The sequence below is a fragment of the Phasianus colchicus genome, chromosome 12, assembly GCF_987193195.1.
Source record: "Phasianus colchicus chromosome 12, bPhaCol1.hap1.1, whole genome shotgun sequence".
Lineage (NCBI taxonomy): Eukaryota > Metazoa > Chordata > Aves > Galliformes > Phasianidae > Phasianus > Phasianus colchicus.
In genome coordinates this window covers 17,707,353-17,727,576 of record NC_143447.1, presented here as the reverse complement: position 1 = coordinate 17,727,576, position 20,224 = coordinate 17,707,353, and the positions used below count along the sequence as shown (strand labels likewise).

The 20,224-nt window shown below is 39.5% G+C and overlaps 1 protein-coding gene across 5 annotated transcripts in view; it reads left to right on the top strand.

Annotated features, from left to right (window-relative positions):
- The window catches only part of CERS3 (ceramide synthase 3), a 46,559-nt gene that overhangs the window by 18,773 nt on the left and 7,562 nt on the right, over positions 1-20,224 (top strand). For 2 of the 5 annotated variants that reach the window (XR_016470478.1, XR_016470479.1), the window contains exons 4-11: positions 275-393; positions 4,046-4,103; positions 4,971-5,021; positions 6,264-6,356; positions 6,576-6,704; positions 8,288-8,394; positions 9,783-9,939; positions 19,117-19,265. Coding sequence is in view for 2 of the 5 variants with exons in the window: in XM_090149105.1 (XP_090005231.1) it covers positions 275-393; positions 4,046-4,103; positions 4,971-5,021; positions 6,264-6,356; positions 6,576-6,704; positions 8,288-8,394; positions 9,783-9,939 (714 nt within the window). In the remaining 3 variants the exon portion in view is untranslated. Of the gene's footprint in view, positions 1-274; positions 394-4,045; positions 4,104-4,970; positions 5,022-6,263; positions 6,357-6,575; positions 6,705-8,287; positions 8,395-9,782; positions 9,940-19,112; positions 19,266-20,224 lie in introns of all 5 variants that reach the window. The other 3 variants (XM_090149105.1, XM_090149104.1, XR_016470480.1) reach the window with 2 other exon arrangements.

Here is a 20,224-nt window from a genome sequence, read left to right as displayed (position 1 = left end):
CAGAAAAACAGTAGCATGGTTTGTAGGCCTGTGTATTTCATACCCACTTCAGTAATATAAATTAGTGTCCTGAAAATCCAGGATTTCTGTAAATGTCATTCAAAAGGTAAATTGGGAAACCTGCAAGTTAAAATGGCATGGATAGTTTAATATTAGTAATATTTTTAAATGAAGATCTTACAATGGCTGGGAAGCCAACCTGTGAAGTACAAAACCAGCGAAGATGAAATCAGTGTAGGTTTTGTTGTTAACACTATTACATTTTTTTTTGCAGTCAGAGATTCAAGGCCTTGCCAAAAAGTGCAACTGCACAGTCCATCTGGTGGAGAAGTGGTTTAGGAGACGACGAAACCTTGAGATCCCAACGGTGCTTCGGAAATTCCAGGAAGCTTTGTAAGAAGAGACAACTCTTGTTGTTATTACTGATTTTTGTTTTGGGGAAAAACAGTGATTTAGGTCCTCAGATGCCTTCCTGGCAGGGGCTCATTTCCAGGAAGCTGGGTCTGTCTGACAAGGGTTTTGGTTTGTTTGTGCATTTACAAAGAAATTTAAAGGAACTAGTAAGATTTCTCCAGATTTGTAGCTTAAAAATATTAGATCAAAGACTGTAAAATATTTTAAGCTTCTTCACTGTTTAGAAAGGGACTTATTTGTAGGTTACTGCTACGTAATGCTTGATAAAAACATGTAGAGAATAGGAAAACATGTCTCTATCTGCCCATAATCATAGGGGAACAAAAGTACTTATTCACTCTTGTTTAAATATGCATCTGTGCTGTCAGCTTGGAATAATATTTTGTCCTGATGTTGGTTCAGGAGCAGGAATCATGGCATCCTAATGAAGCAGTAGGTGTCACAACTTGAACACAAGGTACCATACGGAACATGAGCTCAAGTATGCCAATGAAAGTGGCCTGTTGAGCAATTCTGAGTGATAATGATGAATATGGAAGAAGTTTCAAAACCTCCTTCTGCATCTAATTACAAACCAGCAGAGCATTCGAGTCTGCTTTTTTCACAAATCTGTGAGAAATTCCACATACGTACACATGTTACTAATTAATTATTCCAGTGTAATCCAAAATCTCATATAAATTGCAAGTCGCCAAGTGAGCAGCACAGCTTTGCTTACGTAGCTCATAATTTTTCAATAGTGAAATTTACTGTACTAGTGTAAAATACTTTCCTAATGTCCTGTCTATTTGGATTTGCAGCTCGTGTAACTACTTTAGTAACAATTCACGTGATCATAACATTTAACCTCTTTTAGTGTAGATTAGTTTAAGGAATGAGGATTAAAAGCTCAGAGTTGAGTAGTTTATCAAGATTATTTTCAGTGTGAATCAATATTATAATGATTTGATGATCTCCTCTGGGCATAAATCTAGTTGTTAGGCATTTAGGTGTATTGCTTTGAAACCTAACTGAGGAAACTGTCTTGGCAAATGATATCCATGTTTTTTGCTGTTGTTCTGTGGCTGAGTTAACTTTGGCAAGTGACAATAAGATTTCCTAGTATCAATACAAGAGCTGCCTGCTGTGGGTCCATTCTTCTAGTTACACACAGCCAAAGACAAAAACTTGCTCAGCAGCTTAAGTTAGAATGAAGCAAACAGGTTTTTCTTGTGCAATTCTGGAGACCTTGCTCTGCTCTTTGTGTCAGTGAATTTAATTGGATTTAATTTTCAAGGCAACAGAGAAGGATCAGAGCTATTCCATGTTAGTAGTCAGCGTTATGAGCATTATGACACTTTTGAAAGCCTGCAATCTCCAGGATCATTTTGATGAATCACAGGGAAGATGTGATGAGCCAGATCTAAACCGTACTTAAGCTATTAGCGTTCCCAGTTAAGCAACACTGAGGTTTGGAAAGGTCTTTGTGTGAAACCTCCCTGCCTTAAAAGTCTCAAGAGCCTTTAAATTCACCCATTACATTATTTTTTGTTAGACTCAATTCAAGAGAAAAAAAAATCAAGAGAAAAATTCCTGAAGTTAAATCAGAAAGATCCTTTTACATCACTGTTGTGCAGTGCTGTCCCTGGTGGCCAGTTTCAGAGTTTATAAGGCACATAGTGCACAACATTTTGTGCATTTGGATGAATTTTACTTGGGGCTTTGTTAACAAAATTCGTAAAGAATCTTGGCTGAATGCAAAACGAGATAGTTCTCATCTGGCTGTCTTGTTCATATGATGAGTTAATCTGAAGCACTCTGAGTATTTACTGCCAAGTGCTTTGGATATGCATACTTGTAGGGCTGGGGGCTAATGGTGCAGTCAGGAAGCTGCTGAAGCATGCATACATATTACACTGAACACAGAATCTGTTCCGTGTTCATTGGACTACTCACACCTCTCTTGCTGGAAATATGAAGAGAAATAACAGCAGAATCAGCCTGTGTGTAGTCAGTCATGTGCCACAGTGTTTTTCCCTCTCGTTTAACTTTGAGTGAGGTATTACTTATGAGTTCCACCTTCCCCTTCTATTTTCTTTCCTAATTTTTCCTTTTTTTTTTTTTTTTTTTTTTGTGAAGTGAGTGTTATAAATTGTTTTTTTAGGAAAGGTGCTTTAAAGTAGAAATGTAAAATGATCATTTATCACCAGCATATCTTCTGGCACTTCTATAATTGCTTTTTGACTTCTTCTGCAGGCATGATGCATACTCACTTATCTGGCCTCTACTGTCCCATGTACTCATTTTCTTTATTGTTTTTCTTCTCAAACATTGGCTCAGTCTTTGAACATGTCGTTCTTTTACCTGGGACAGACTCCAGGTAATGCAGGGCTCAGAAGAGAGAGGCTGCTTCTACCAGACTCATTGTTTCTCAAATGGAGCTTCATTACCATTTGCCAAAGACCACAATCATCGTTTTTATACATCTCTCGATTCATTAGTGTCAATGAAAGCAGAGTTCTTGTCAAGGCTCTTTCTCCTTTTTAGCAACTCACTATTCTGGGAGGCTGTTTGCTGTTCTCCTTTGTTCTCTTGTTCTATAAAATGTTCTCACCAAGTTTTGGGTTATGTGCCTTTCTCTGTGATTGTGACCTTTCCCACCATATGAAGTCCTGCAGCATTTTCCTGCTGATCTTGAAGAGCTGCTCTGGGAAAGGTCAGGTTTGTTCCTGCGGAGCAGAAGAGGGCAAAGGAAGAAGTTTTCCATCACCTGTAGAGGTGGCAGTGGGAATGCTCCTACCGAGTCTCCAGCCACACCCAGTCCCAGGGACAGTACCTCCCACACAGGTTCCAGATTCATTACAACACTGATTGCTGGCTCCAAATCACAGCATCCTGTTCTGACACATAAGCAATAACACAGTTTCAGTTCACTAGGATACACGGGAGCTTTTTACGCCTTTGCTGACTTACCAGATCAGTGATGAAAATCTGAAAGTTTTATGTTCTTTGATGGATATGCATTTAAACCACAACAAGCTTACACCAAACTTAGATGCTAGTTGAGGTAATTCAGACCTGTGTAGTAAATATAAACTTACCTGATAGCTGTTGGTAAGTTCTATATGGCTTCCCTGTTTTCAGCAACCAGTGTTTTGTTGTTCTTTTAACAACAAAAAAAATCAGACAATCTACTCAGCAATTGAAGCAAGTCACTGTTTGACATTTGATCAGATTGGAAAGTACATGCTCTGTAGCTGAAACTTTTCCTAGTGGTAGGTATGAGATGTTCAGTCCAATGTGAATATTCTAGAGCAGTGATAGAGTATGTTTGATTACAGTAGGATAATCAAACATACATTTTTAGGGAACTTATTACATTTGCTGTGCCTGTTATCTTGATCATCTTGTGCCTGGAGAACACTTGCCATGATCTGCAAGCAAGGGATCTGTGCTATGATAATGTAAACTCACTTTTTTTTTAGCAGTTAATCAAAATATTTGAATGTTAATACTTAGCAACCCTGAAGGTAAATTGTGAGGGTGCATTAATGTGTAAATTATCTGTGATGTACAATGACTTTCTAAAATCTATGATAAAAATTGATAATGTCTATAAAAAAATAACATTCTCTTCATTTTACTCTTGTAGCTGGAGATTTTCGTTCTATTTTGCATCCTCCATTGCTGGATTTATATTTCTATATGATGTAAGTTAATTTTGTGAATATTTGATATTGTATTTTAAACAAAATAAGGACTGATTTCTAGATATTAATGACACTCATTGAAGCTCATGCACTGACTTCAGTGGCTGTTTGGGATCAGAGGTTTGATGTATGTGATCTGTGTGATGGGCTGCAATATGCACTGAAGTTTTAACTGGGACTTTAATTTTTACTCATGAACTTATATGATTAACAATAAAATAAAATAACGAGTAACCAGCATTGTTAAGAAAAGTTTACAACATGCCTTATTAACACCTAAAAATACATCACATGGCTATGTTTTTCTCAAAGGAAGCAGTACAACTTTTCTGGCAGCTCTTTTCGGGGTCACAGTGCATTTTATGGCTGTTTATTGTTGTGTTACTCCCAACTTCTGACTCAGCAGCAACAGAGAGGCTGTTGCTCGTAGCTATGTGAGCACTGCCTGGGGTGTAATTAATGCTTCTCCTGAGCAATTGAACAGTTCTCAGTGTGTCTATGTTCATCTGGCCCTCCTCCCTAAACAGTTTATCATCATGAACCAGTGCATGTGGCTGGTAAATACATCAAAATGTAATAATTGTAGCAACACATCTTGAGTAATTGCAGTGATAAAACACACCCATTGCTTTGGATGATGAAACGATCAACTGGAATGTCTCAGGTGTCCTGAAAAGAAGCCAGAAAGCTGAAACTAATATGATAAACCTGAGATATAAGTTCTCTTCAGAAATTGATGGAGAACAATTATCAAGAATATACTTTCTTAGCCTGCTCCACTTAGAATATGCTTAAGTATTGAGAATTTTGAGTTAAGATGACGACTTATTGCTCAGCTGATCGGTCTGAATCATCTGTCTTTCCCAGAAGCCTTGGTTTTACGACATATGGCAGACGTGGGTTGGCTATCCATTTCAGGTGAGCTTTTTGGCACTGGTCCACTGGCCTCAGGGTGTTCCAGGTATTTCCCCATTGGAAGGAGTAATCTACAGAGGTGCTTCTCCCTCCCAGCAGGCATCACGTAGAGAGGTGTGGCACCAAACTCTTCTGCCATTTTTTTGGTACCTCCAGCTGACTCGTTCAGGACTTCACCATGATGTGCCCGTGCTGCACTGCAGCCTTCCAGCCCATCCCAGGCTACCAGTTGTCTACAGCAGTCCCTCAGTCTTTGAGGCTTCAGTGTGGAATCCTTTGGCTTACACCAGTTCTGATGATGCTTTGAGGCTGAGGCACTGCAGAGTAGCAGTATGCAGAGGGCTGCACCAAGCCTCTGCCAAGTGTCTGCTGGGCATTGCTTAGTAGCACAAGTGGAGGGGAGCCCTGCAGTGATGTGGTTTGGCAGAATGTGATGCCCTGCTCTGGAATCTCTGCTCATTACTTTTTTTTTTTTCCCTTCCAAGTGTCACAAGGTTCTGATTTCTTCCTGAAGTATTTTAGTCATGGCTTCAAGCAAACTGCTGCCTTACCCACCTTTTAGAGGTTCTTGCATGCTGCTCCCTTCCTGTTTTGGTAAATCTGTGGCACCTCACATCACCACCTTCTCACTTGACTCCAAGCCAGAGGCCAAAAATAAAAAGAATCTTGCCTCCTAGCTGGGTTTTCCCAGCTCCTTTTACTTGTGGGACCTGATAAACAAGCTCACTCCCTGCCACCTGGGAAATACATTTAACCAAGTGAGAAGCCAAGCTCTCTCAGCGTCCTAGCCCTCTTGTGCCCTATATGGATACCTAGGATTTTACTGTAAATAGGTGACTTCTTAGATCCAAAGATGTGTGAATATCTAAAATGTTTGTTTGCCAAAATGGAGAGCTTTGTTTATTTGCAGTTGTTTGTAATTAAATGCAGAAGCACTCTCTATCGAGTTCTCTGACAAAAGCACAGAAAAAGGCACGCTAAAAATTGGGGGTGGGGAAGGAACTAGAGGATCTTGGAGTTTGGTCTGAGTAAAGGTTAAAATATTTGGCTCCCAGAACATTCTTCATAATGAAGCCCAGAACATGGATTTAGTTTAATTTTTTTTTTTAGACAAGACTCAGCAGAGGAGCAAAAAAAAAAAAAGTGAGGGGGGAAAAAAAAGAATTTAATTTGTCATTTACTTTTGCTATTCTCCAAGTTAACTGGTTTTGGTTTTTTAATAAATGTATTTTTTTTTATTTACAGACTTTGCTGCCATCTCAATATTGGTACTACATGGCTGAGATTAGTTTCTACTGGTCTCTCTTATTTACACTTGGGATTGATACCAAAAGGAAGGCAAGTGGTCACGCTAAACAAAAAGTTGATAAAAGCACTGTCCTGATACTGGATTTGGTGCAGCCACATGAGGGCAGCATCAGCCTATCCCTGGCACACCTGCACCCTTCCCTGTTCTGGCTTTCAGGGTCCCTCTCTGTGTGTGACCAAGTATCTACATCCACAGGGAGACCCTCCGGAGCTGCACTTACATGGCTCTACTTTTTTTCCTCTCCACAGGATTTTTTGGCTCATGTTGTTCATCACTTTGCAGCCATTGGGTTGATGAGTGGCTCTTGGTGTGGCAATTACTTGCGTATTGGAACACTGGTGATGTTTGTGCATGATACTGCAGATTTCTGGCTTGAGGTAATGATGACCTTCTTTTTTAATTATTTTTTCTTTCTTTTTTTTGTTATCACCCAGGTTATGTTCAATGATGTTTTAGTCTCTTTGCCATTAGTTTCATATGTCCCTATCCCTACAGAGACATGGCTCTACAGTCTAAAATTGTAAGATTAAAAAACCCAAACTTCCTGATAATTTAAGCTGATCTTCTGTTACAGAATCCATTATGAGAAAAAGCAGAAGAGAAGTTCTGTAGTACAGTACAGGGACTGGAAATACAGCTGCCTCCCTGGCTTATTCTTGTTTCATTGTTAAAATTAGACCAAGTTGGCTAGCCTGTGAATAGCTTGTCACGATACCAATTCTCAAGCAAATTTAGCAGCTAAAAGCTTGGCTACTTCTTCACACTGTCTTAATTTTGTCAGCATTCACACTCCTATGCTGACCCAAGGGCTACGTGTACCTCATTCAGTTCTGGCTGGAGATACTCAAGCTGACTCTGAATGAGATACCACAGGTAGAAGGTATGCTGGCAGAAGTGAAGTTTCTCCTTCTCTTGACTAAATATCAATGTTCAGAAATGTTTTAGGATTTCTCTGCACACAGTTCTGCGATGATGGAGACCTGCTGCTGGGTTTCTCAAAAGACAAATTTACTCTGTGGTTCCTTCAGCACAATTCTGGTTTTATAACACCAGGATTCAGAACGTGGTTTCACAGCCTTTTTGATGGCAGTGCCAGCATACTCCTGTGGGCTGTTGTCTCTCACTGCTCCTTTCTGCTCCTAATACACTTTCAGTTGTGTTGGAGCAACTAATTGTGGGGTCACACATTTGGGACCAGTCCCGATTAAATGCAGGCTTTTGCTGGGTTACTTTTAATCCTTAACTGTTTTGTGGTTCAGTTCACTGTAAGGTCCTTACAATCAGTTGAACCAACAATTGCAATAACAGCACTCAGACACAAACTGAAATTGGCTGACTCTCAAACAGTGTTTAAGCTGTTTAAGACTAAGACTTGGCATTTGGAGCTTGTGTTCACTCCTCAGATCAGCTGTTTTGCTTGACAGTGCCCAGGGTGATTCCTCAATGAAACATGGGGAGTTGCACGTTTCAGCTAGGGGAGAAGTAGAAATTATGATCTTAACTAGTGAAATGGAAAACTGAAGCTAGGACTTCCAGCCCTCAAAGAGGAGGTTAAGAGACAGAATGCATAAACCAGAATGCTGGTACAAAGGGTCACTGCTGCTCCTGAGTGCATAGATAAGGCCAGCAGCTTTGCTTTGAATCTGGTACAGCCGTGAGGGATGAACCTCTATTTTCAAGAGCACTTCCTGTTTTCGTGACACATCTACATTCATATCTCAGAGCTGTTTCTTCAGCTTTTTATACCAAATCCTATCTTTTAAGATTAAAGGAGAAATATAAACGAAGAATCTGTTTTGTTGCTGCTTTATTAGGTATTAGTAAACTGATTGCTCTGTATGTCAAACAGGGAGGAAACCTTCTTCCTGCTTAGGGAAAGATAAGTTCTTGTTTATGAAAATGCAGAAGTGAACTTAATTCAGGGAATATTTGTAATGTGTTTGTTTTGTATTCAATACAGGCAGCCAAAATGTTTAATTATGCTCACTGGGAGAAAACCTGCAATATGCTTTTTTTCATCTTTTCTATCGCATTCTTCATCACAAGAATCATCCTGTTCCCCTTCTGGTAAGCAATATTTAACATAGTCATGACCTTTTATTTCATTCCTGTTTCCATTGAGAGGTTAGTAATGGTTGTGATGGGTAAAGAGGAGCAATAGGTTGTACACTGAAGAGAAGAAGCTGGGCTTCTTCATTATTGTTTACTTCAGTGCCCATAGTTCTATTTAGCATTTTACTAAATATATATATATATAGTTTAGTAAAAAATTAGTTTTAAAATTAGGCACTTGAAAATATGCTAACTTAAATAAAGGGTCAAATCTATTATTTAACATCATTTTATAGTTAGTAGTTAAATGCTATGAGATCCTCTGTCTTTGAGGGGGGTGAGCTACTTAACAAGGAGATGTCATTGTCTTTCATTCCTATCCTCCTGCGGGAGCTGCAAAGTCAGAGGACAGTCTGTCCTCTGTAAGTCCACTTACTTTTTCTTCTAGGGTTTTCTTTTCAGTACCTAGTTCTTGGGTGGTACCTTGCATCACTCCCCTACATGGAGAGCACTCAAAAGTTAAGGTGAACCCATGAATTTACAAAGTCAGTGCATGTAAATCATAACTTGCTGAATACTCACATGAATTTGGAGTTCTATGATTTAGTCTGCTTTGGAGTATCCACACGTGTGCTTAATGCTTAACATCTTTAGCTTTTAAAAAGTGTTTAATGTGTTTCACATCCAGGGTTTCACTGATTTGCTCTGGATTACTTTATGCCGCTCCCTGCATATGGACAAACCCTCAGAGACACAAGCTGGTTAAATTAGTAGTTCTGAACACTGATCAGCACAAGGTTTTAATTTCCTGTAGTATTCTTTTTAAAAAGACATCAGCGTTTCTGCTTTCTTGTTATTTTTTGATTAACTGCACAAGTGATCTCCAATCATTTTGCTTCACTGAGCTTCTTGTTCTTGAGCTTGGAAGCAAAACATGATGAGATTAAAAGGACTCAAAAAGCCCAAAATAATATGGAAGAATTGAAACCTCAAGATGGACAAAACACGTGTTAATTAACAAAGAGCCCTGTTGCAAAACCTGCAGGGTTTTCTCTGAATGTGGATTTCAGATTAGAGAGAATTTGCATGAAAAATGGCACAGTCTGGCTGTGTGTTGCACATTATCTAGACCACACAGAGCTCAAGATTAAAAAATATATTTCTATCTCTATTTAGAATACTTTCATGCAAGACTCAAATTTCTTATCTTCTAAAGTCTGCATTTAGGTAGAGATACATAATATAGTTAAGCCACAGCTTGTTAATTAATCTGTCATCTTTGCAGAGCTTTTTAATATTTTTGTGGAAAGAGTTAATCAGTTTGGAATGTGACAGAAGAAATTGCTTTAAATAGCATTGAAAAGAAACCTTACATCATAACAATGACCTTTTTTTTTTTTCAGGATTCTGCGTGCCACGTTGTATCAACCTACATTCTACTCCACCACTCCAGTCATAGCATACTTCTTATTCAATGGGCAGCTATTGATCCTTCAAGGCTTACATTTATATTGGGGTTACTTGATCTTAAAGATTTTGAAAAGGTTCATATTCTTAAAGGTAAGCAATTTTGCCTCACAGAAAGATATGTGAAGTATCAAACATATACTAACACCTTCAGTAGATTTACTTGACATTTCTTATTGTTTTCCTGAACTTTCATGTCAGCGTTCTTGTTAGGGATCTACGAAGTATAGAGATGTTCAAATGTGCTTTCTTCCTTTCAAGTTCACATTTAAGGTCACAGATCAGAATATCAAAACTTCAGGTACAGTTTTTTGGGTTTTTTTTGGCCTGTATCTGATGTTTTGTTCTGATGGTAAATAAGAAGTGAACTCTCCCAAAAGCTGGAGCCCAAAGATGGGCTCTTGAAATTCCTGTTTTCAAAGTGGAAGTAATTTTTTTTCTCCCTGGACTTCATAAGAACAATTAAAAAAAAATAAAAATGAAGAGAGGTGAGTGCTGAGATCTTTATACCTGACAGAAATCTCATGGTTAAAGTGCTTCAGGCTTCTCTAATTCTGAGCTTGGTGATACTTGAATGCTGTTTTTGGGCTTAAAAATCCATACAAAACTGATCCAATGTTATATTATGACATGATGAACTACAGTCCTATTCAGCCATGACATACAAATAGATCAAGCTCAAAGGCTTTCTCTTTTATTTTCAGAATGGCTTTTTAAAAAGACTTAGTTTTGCTGAGGAAGTCTCAACATATCCAGCAGAGTAATCTTGTGATTATCAAGACTAAAAACATTACTGAGCTTAAGTCTACTTTTATCTGAATCAGCTAATGTTGTGAAGCATCTTAAAGAAATAGAGATCTTCCTTTCTACCCATATTATTCATCATTTGACTACTAACTGAAACTATCCTGTATTTTACTTTCTGGAAATAACTAGCAATGAACTCTGTACAAATGCAATTATACACAATTTTGCTGCCCAGGCACGGACCCTATCATTTCAATAACATCCTGACCCAAGCCTCTTTGAAGTTGATGGAAAGACTGCTGCTGATTTTAATAGTACTGGATGAAATTCTAAAATAACAGCCAATTACTCTGGCTATCACCACAAACGAAAAAGAGCTGAATATCTTCATTCTCAGTCCAAGCTTTTCTGTTGTCTGAGTACTTCCATACCTTTAATTTGTTTATTAATTTCAACCAAATTGATAAGATACCCCTCAGAAAAAAACTAGTTGTTTTAAACAGCCTTTTTGAAAGGAAAAGTCCTTTGAGTTTTTTCTTTAGCTTTTCTATTGAACTATTTATGTCATGACTATGAAGTGCAAATTGTAGATCATGGTATTTTAGGTTTGGTCTTGCTTTGATGAAGAGGCCTGACTGAGTGATGAAATGCAATGACCAATTCAGAGCAGCTAGGCCTGGTAATCCATTACGGTTGTTTCCAATGGTTGGGCTTTGCAGGATGCCAGATGGTATTTTTTATTCCTCAATTGGTGGTTGCTGGGACTATTTTTTTGTTTTGTTTTCCACTAAATTTTCCAAATAATCTTGACAAGGGTCTGGATGAGAAGTTTCTTGATTAGATACTTCGAAGGATGACTTTGTTGTTGGTTATTTTTTTAATTTGTTCTTTATTTAAAATTGGCTTCTCAAGAAAGCTCAGGCAATCAAGTTAAATTTCTGCTTGATCCCACTTGGCCAATCTTAGCCTCATCTGAGGGCATTCCTAGATTCATACAAGTCTTATGCAAATAACTGGATATTAAGGAGACTCACTGTCTTCCCTAGAAGAACATGGCACTTCCAGCTCTATCCTTGTTAGAGAGCAAACCAGTGAACATCAAGGAAAAATCTGTACAAGGAACATCTTGCTTTGTTCTGCTTTTAAAACATATTTTATTTCCTTAATTAATTACAGTTATTCATGGTCAGGCTCATGGAGTGTTAGTGTTTTATTTCTCATTTCTTTTTTGACTGTGGCCTTGTTTCTGCACTGAGCTGGAGTTTGTCCTTCATATTTCACTGTGATTTGGCAGAATTTTGTGACATCATTCTGACTTCTTGTCCAAATACCTGTTAGGATTTGACAAAATTAGCCACATTGACCAACATATCCTGTCTTCAATACTGTCTTTAATCTTATATTTCTAAAAACACAGTTTTGTTGAGAAATAAACATCTGAAGAAGGAAGGTAAAAAAGAGGAAAGAGGATAAGGAATGTTTAGCCATTAGAACTGAAGATGTTTGACTGCAGAATAGAGAAATCTGTACTGGTTGTGAAAAATAACTTGAGTATGGGAGTCCCACAAGAAGTGCACATGAGGCTACTGGAGAATTTGCTAATGAAAGCAGTGTGCCTGAAACAGTATAGAAAGAAACAGAAAACAAATTCCATGTGGATCATTAAATTGTGAATGTTTGGTAACATTTTCAAAGCATTTCTGAGAAGTCAAACTTAGGGGTAAGTAAATTGATAACCTGAAATAACATGAAATTAGAAGCGGTTTGTATTCGATATACAGCATTCTTTGTATGCTGAGCATGAAATAAGGGTGGGCCTTCTCACCCAGCTCTTGTAATGAAAACAGGAGAGCTCCCTCTGCTTTGCAGCTGAGGAAGAGAAGGGCTTTGGCACAGTATTTCATCCATACTGGTTGAGGTTTTGTGAGTGCACTGCAGAAAGTCTTCAGATACCATGGTTAAAAAGACATTACTAGAGCAGCCTATATAAGGCCATCCTGCCCTGCCTGCTTATATGCCTTTGTAAGGGGCAGAAATGCTTTATTTTGAGAGAAGACATTTTTTGTATTAGTCATTGCAAAAAAATGGAAAAGCACCAGGCCGGCATCTCTACCATGGATTTTTCATTCCTTATACAGCTCTCTGAGAAGATGGTTTCCAAATAACATTTTTACAGTGGCAGCAGCAGCAGGCCTAGCCCTTTTCAGTCTGCATGACTTCAGCTGGCTTGCATGTGCAGCCTGTTTTCCATAGCGGTGGCAAACTTGGCTGTGAAAGCAGGCAGTGCCTCCAAAACTGTAAAGACAACTTGGAAAAGAACGGTGTTTGTAAGGCTGCATTTTTATACCAACGCATTTGTCACAGACATACTCCACACAAATAGCTGTTGCTATTTTAGTGAAATAGCAGCAAACCATTATACTTGTGTTAGGAGGGTTTTGTTTCTCTGCCCAAGACTTCTAAGCCCATTCAGAAGATTTTTAACGTTTTTTGTGAAGCTACTTTAGGTGGAAAAATGAAGTCATGATGTAAGTGGGAATAGGGACTGATGTATAGCTGTACGAGCCTTAAAGAAGCTCAGAGCACACCAAGGGAGTCAGGATTTTGACAGTGTCCTCCATGCTTTGAGCTGCCCCATGTTCGAGGGGTCAGCCCTGAGCAGCACTGCAGTGCAGCAGTTCACATGGCCTGGCATACTCCCAAGGGGGCAGGTGTCTCCTGGTGGCATCCTGGCCCACATCATCAGCCTGTCTGAAAGTCAGCAGGCTGCTGTTGTCAAAGCACAGGTTAGAGGACCTGACGTGGGATGTAGTGGGGAGTGTTAACAAGAGGGTCCAAATCTCCAAGATGCAACATACCCACAAAGTTTCTCCTGCTGTTACTCAAAGGCAGATGTCCCTGCTTGCCCAGAGCTGCAGGTCTTAATTCAGGCTGTGACAGAAGGCTTTGTTAAAGGCAGGAATTAACTGAGAAGCGACATCAGCAGTGAAGTGGTAGCTTTTTTCCACGCTTTACTCTTCCTCCTTGTGGAGAGATGGCTTTTTTCTTGCACTGGATTGACAGAAGCTCTTAATCTCAGCTGCCACCTCCTCTGCCCTAACAAAGGGGACAATCTCTGTCTCTCTGGGATAACTGCTCAGCTGACTTGCTTCACATAGAAGGACTTGGCTAGAAGTCCTGTGATCTTCCTCCTTGTAAACGCTGCAGCCAGAGATGAATGGACATGAGAAAAAAGGAAAGATGGGTGCAGAGGGTTCTGCCCTGTCCCTCTGTGTCCTGCTGACTCAGGCATGGCAGTCAGCAGTAGCTGAGCTGATGGCACAGAGCAGCACTGCTCTGAAACTCTTTGTCCAGGAATGTCCTAACGAGTGGGAAATCCATGGTGGCAAACTAAGCTGTGCTCAGCTACTTTGCATTAGGGAGCTACTTTGCATTTTTTCTATGGAGTTAAACCTGAGGGAACATGAATATTGAATTTTTCAAATCAAAGGTGGTTCTTACACTGGAAAATAACAAAGAAATAACCATAATACCTGAATATGAACTCAAATGTCCTTTATGATAAAACATTTTATGAGCCCATTTATAAGTGAGACATAGGCATGTAAGCCCTTCAAGGTAAGACCTGCAGCCATTTATCTTAGATCAGTTCTGCAGCAGGAGGAAGAAGGCCATTTTTCAGTGTGATTTCATTTCAAGTTAGGTCAGGCAATCGCAATGTTAGCTGCTGGCTGCCATCTTGGTGTCCAAGGCCTTTTGTTGCTAGGAAACTCCGTGTGTTTCTGTAATATTGTTCAATTACATGGTTAAATTACCCACTTGTATCAGGTTTCAAGCACCACTGAAACATGTCTAGTCATCATGTCTGCACATATGAGAATATTTTAGGAAAATTGAAAAAACATATAGAGAAGTATGTACATGTGCACTGATTTAAAATATCTCGCCAGGAAAATCCCATGGAGATTAAACGTTTTATTTCCAAGGTCAGAAAAAGGGAGCGAATGACAGCAGCTTATAGCCACGTTATTATGGCAAATTAAGACGTAAAATATATGTTAAAACCATTACAAATTGAGTTTAAGGTTTTGAGACTACGGTGTTTTAAATCTTGAAAATATGTGTAAGTTGTAGGAAATGGGCATGGTGTCCGCATGACTCAGATACTTCAGGGCTGATGCAAAGTCCATCAATGGCAAAAGGTAACAGTAGGCTTTTTACAGACTGCAATGTTACCAGCGAGGTATTTTACTCTTTTGTCTCGTTGTTGTCAGACTGTCCTAAATTAAGGCAAAGAGCTTCTTACTAATTCAACCTTGGTTCGTTCTTCTTTCTGAAGAAGAAAAGACCCGTGAGGTCCTGCACTGCTGTAGACCAGGTTTTTATGGACTTGTTGCTTTCTCGAAGAAAAACTTCAGTATTCCTTTGTTTTGCAATCATTAAAAGAGTTTTTAAGGCTTTTTGGTTGGACATATTCTTGTCTGTGGTTTATTCATTTTTTAGTCCAACTTCCCAAGGGAATTGTGAGTGTTAATGTTTGAAGAATGGTGCATGGCAGTGTAAGATAGCTGAAAATGATAAGAAAATACTATTTCGGGGCTGTTGTAAGAGCTGTGAAATACTTGTTGTGGTTCTGCTGCTGCTGCCAGCACTCGTTCTTCAACTTTGGCATTTTGTGCTGTCTGAAGGCTGTTCTTGTACTGAGATAATTCTGCCAGTTCAAGTTAACTTTCTTTCCTTCTTTCTCATGTACTGATAGCGGGGTGCCAGCACAGCCCTTGCCATGAATGTGGTTAGCCATATAAAGATGCCTGAAATCAGGACTCCTTTTCTGCATCAAAATGATGTATACCAATAATGCTGTATTCCTAAAAGGGTGCCCATAGGCTCAAATACTTCGTATGTTTTAATAGTAATGCACAGTCAAGGCCTGAAAATCCCTGGGGATGCAGACATAACCTGCTCCTGTAAAACATGCCCACTGCCTATATTGAAGAGTAATGCTTCTTTACACCTGCACGTGTGCTGCCCTATGTTGCATTCTGACTTATTTGTTGTGAATTTACCTCTTTGGAGACTTGCTATAACCTTTTGTTTTCAAATTGAGTTCTACAGTTCCCAGAGGCCACACGACTGCATTTAGGCTGAGGCTGTTCAGACTCACCTCAGCTGCTACAAAACTTTCCTGCCCTGTCCAGGATTCTCTTATTGTTTATTTCTCTGTTTGTGTGTTTGATCAAGTAGAACTTTTATTTTTAATAATTCACTTGAATCTTAAATACATTTCGTAACCATGTGGGACCTGACAGCATGAAATTTCAGTTCTGAATTTGGTTGACAACTTTCATGTTCATTACACATAGGCCCTCAGCGCATGTACTTAAAGCAATGATTTTTCCAGTTCTTTTGTTTGCAGGACCTTAAACATTTTTCCATGGAAGCTGAGACTTCTGTATAACAACTTTAAGCACCAAATGGCACTTGCTTTGTTTTCCTTAGTTACCTTTGGAATCGGGGCTATATATCCTTCACAATTTGACCGTGGATCCGCAGTGGCTGAGATCTGTGTGTTTGCCTTTGTTAGCCACGAGCACTGCGCTGCTCTGACAGCTGCGGCGGCGTGGAACTTCTTGTGGAGCTGTGCAATAACCTGTGATATTTCATCCTAAGCTGAGATCTTGTTTTTAAAACCATGGGGCAAAAAGAGCCCTGTGTAACATGAAAATAGAACGGCCTTTGAAGAGGTTACATTTTAAATCTCTTTCGTGGCAAATAAAATTGGAACCAGCGTTCATAAGCTTGAGCTGTGTGCTCTTTGGTGTGCAGTGGAGGCACCGAGGGTGAACTCAGCCTGACTGCTCCCAGCTCATAAACCACGACTTTTAACTTCATCTGCAAAAGGTCACAGTGTGACCTTGATCGTATGCAGCCGTGCTGCGCTTTCGTGCACCATGCAATTACTGGGATGTGAAAATGAAGTATGAAATGAAATGTATATTGAGTTTTGGCATGCACAGCACTTGACCCAACTCTAAGAAGTCAGATTGTGGGGTTTTTTTTAGCAGTGGAAAACTGTTTTCAGGACACCATCTCATTACATATATATACATAAAATGAAATTTAATGAGAATTAAAACAGGAAGAAGTCATTCATTTCAGTAAAATATGATTCTACAGGAGTTTATCAGAGGACAGAGTTTAGTTCCCTTAACTAATAGGCACTTAAGTTCTGTTCTGTTTCTTTTTGTCTGAGCTTTGTTAAGCCCATACCATGCCTGTGGCAGCCAGTGTGTTCACAGAGCAGACCACAGAGATGTTCTTGCCTTAGTTCCAAGCAGTTCTCTTAAAAGCAGTAATTTACTGTAGAGGATAATGATGATGTTGTAAATTGCAATTTCATGGACAGCTTGGTGTTGAGAAGCTGTTGAAAAGCTTACAGGGAGGTTTTGTGGTTATCTTCCAGACTAGGAAGGGTTGGTGCCTGCTGGGTGTCAGAGTTTGAGTCCTCTGAGTGAAGGTTAGCATAGACTCAAGTCAGATGGAACTGGATTAGTAGGAGCTGCCTTTCCCCCCATTTTAAGGGAAAATGGATTGCGGAGAAGTTGAATTTCTTGGTTCTCTATGGATAAACACTTATAGCAGTTTTCCTTATGAGGATGGCTTATGAGGGGATCTAAGCAGGACATGGAAGCTTTCCCTCAGAGATGAAAATCAGTCTATCTGGGAATCTTCTCAGTTGATTCAAATTACTGCTTTTAAGATGTGAGTTTTTTAATAGCCTGGAGATGGGAGCTAGCCAGCCAGGTCAGCAGTGTGAAGGCTGAAGCCCTTGAACAGGGACATGGCTTACTGTTATTACTTTCTTTCATCTGTGTATTTCCCATTCTGTTACAGTGTTCCACTTAAGCCCAAAGCCTGGCTACACGTCTCATTTGATGCTGTCAAATTCATCTGGGGAGGAGGGCTGAGAGGCAGGCAGGAGAAAGCAAAAGGAGTAGGATGTTTGCTGGCTGGTATTCATGATGGTAGGCAAAAAGGGGAGCTCTGGTCTCCTATCTTTGCTGGAGAACTGAAGTCAAGACTGACCTCAGTAACATATGTTGTCAAAGTGAGCAAGCCAGCAGGGAGTGAAAGAGGAAAACTCACTGGTTCTTCACTGCACAACTGTCACATGCTGCTCCCTTGGCCCTGTCAGTTAGGAGGCAGATTGCTGGTTAAGGTTTTGCTTTTGACTCCAGATTATGAAACAGGATCAGCAGCTGAACAGTGACTTCCAGGGAGGCTTGTGGTACTCTAGACTGAAATGTGTGACTTGCACTTCAAAACCAACCATGTTCTCTGCTGGATTTTATTTTTCTTTTCTTCTTTGTCGTTATGGAGGAATGAAGTAATGAGAAACTGAGGAAAATAATTTCCAAGCATTTGATTACAGCTGATGGGCTTGTGAACCTACATTGGGATGGGAGCATTAGGACAGAGTACTCTTCCACTCTGCACACATAATAAGGCTCTGCAGGCCTTATTAAGAACAGACTTGGTCCTCTAGCCATATCTTAACAAATCAGGCATGTGGATGCTGCCTTTGCTTCTCTTCTATCAGCTGTACCATGAACAAGGCTGTGCTGGTACCCAGTGTGCTGTGTAAAAATTTTTTAGCTAGTTTGTTTCCAAATCTCTGAGTTTTACTTCAATAGGAGATGCAGATGACCACTGCCTCTAAGAAAATCAAAACTGTATGTAATCCTGAAAGCAAAGCTTCCTGCCCTGGCCAACTCAGCAGAAGCACAGAAGTCTGCAGTGTTGAGATGGGGCCAGGTCCTCAGCTGGTATAAATGAGCAGCTCTACTTGAAGTCTGTGGGATTGTGTAAGTTTTTACCAGCAATGGATCTGGCTGAACAACCACCCCCAGCCCTCTCTCTGCATGTCTGTGTGTCTGACATGAGACAGCTCTACTTGTAGTAAATCTGTGTCTTAAATGACATTTCTTTTTTTTTCATGTGAAGGCTTCTAATTCAGATGAATGACAAACAGTAAAACTTCTGCTTTACAATTCATGGATTTGCCTTAGCATTCACAGAAGGGCATTTGCTGACAGCTTTTCTGGCATCTCTTATTAACTGCTCATATCTTTTAATTTTAGAGAATATTTATGAAATGTTCCATTTGTTGCTAGTTTTATATAAGTGCTCCTATATTAAAACTATATATATAATGGCGTGCATATGTATTTATTTTTCCAGTTGCCAAAAATCAATTCACAGAACAAACCCTAGGTCTTCTACAGAGCTTTTTATGCTTTCATTTGCTATGTTTAATATATGTTGCAGAGGTTTGAATTGAGACTTTCCTATTAAATGAATAATTCTCAGACTTTCAGAGGGGTGTATAGTACTGCAATCTGCTGAATCAATTTTTATTTTTTTTAAATACACTTGAAATAAAGCTATTTAATGATAGATTAATATCAATTTAGAAATGAAATTGCTGTATCTTGGATTTAAATTAAATGTTTCCCTAGGTAGACCTGGAAGTGCTCCATAATCCTTAAGAATCCTTAAGAAGGCAGGAAATCTTAAAAGGAGCAGTCTTGACTCTTGAACAACTAATGACTTTTGACCAGGCACAGCATGCAGCTGAGTTCAGATCATCAGAAAATACACCAACAAACCTGGTCAGTGTACCACTCTCATCAGGGGGTGATGCAGGAGGATCTGAAGCATACGAGGGTGGGATTTGTCCTGCCTAATTTTGGCCATACAAAAGCTATGCTTGCTCAAGTTAAAGGGTCCCACTGTAAATGTGAAGGAAAAGAGGGTGCAATTCTCTGTATCCAGTGTTGTAGGCAGCAAGGTGATGGAGCAGGTCCTTCTCTGAAGGGATCTGTTTCCCTTTTTGTTGGTACCAGAGTGGTCCTGGATGGTGCACTGAGCAATACCCAACACTCAGAATGCTGAATACCAGTGAAATAAGCCCTTTTCCTGGTGACTTAAAAACACAAATCTCAGGACTTCTCATGCTATGTAAGAAACTTTGTTCATTAGGTAGTGCCTGAAAACTTCTACATCCATACTTATGTTGGGGTGCTTAGAAATACTGTACTGCAATGATTTTATGTATCATGCATACTGCTGTGAATGCAAAAGGAAAAGACATTACAAATCAGGTATGTGACTTGAAAATCAGATTGGTAATTTTTAAGTGTGGGGCCAATGTTGAGGTCCATCACACAAGGAATGGAACACCTCCTCTCAGCAAAAAGAGAAATGAGCTCCCTGATGGACGCATTGGATAGAAGAGAGGAGCTGTCGTTCAGAGTTGCATTCTTTATATTTTCAGGTTAGCTTCGTAGTGCTGTGGGGATCTGTAAGAATGCTCTTCAGCAGCTGTTTTGTTTCAAAGCATTCATCTTAAGTGCAGCATCACACCTTGCTAAGTGAGAACAGTGCAAGTGTCTGATCGTCTGTCTTGTAGCCAAAGAAACATTTGCAAGGAATAAAAGTGCATGTTCTGATAAAGGTTCAGAACGCTGAACTCCTTGGCTTAATACAAGTTCTGTGCTAGGGTAAAAAAAAGTTCACTATACAGAACAGCATCAAATGCCTATTATATTGTTCTTTGTTTCTTTGCCAA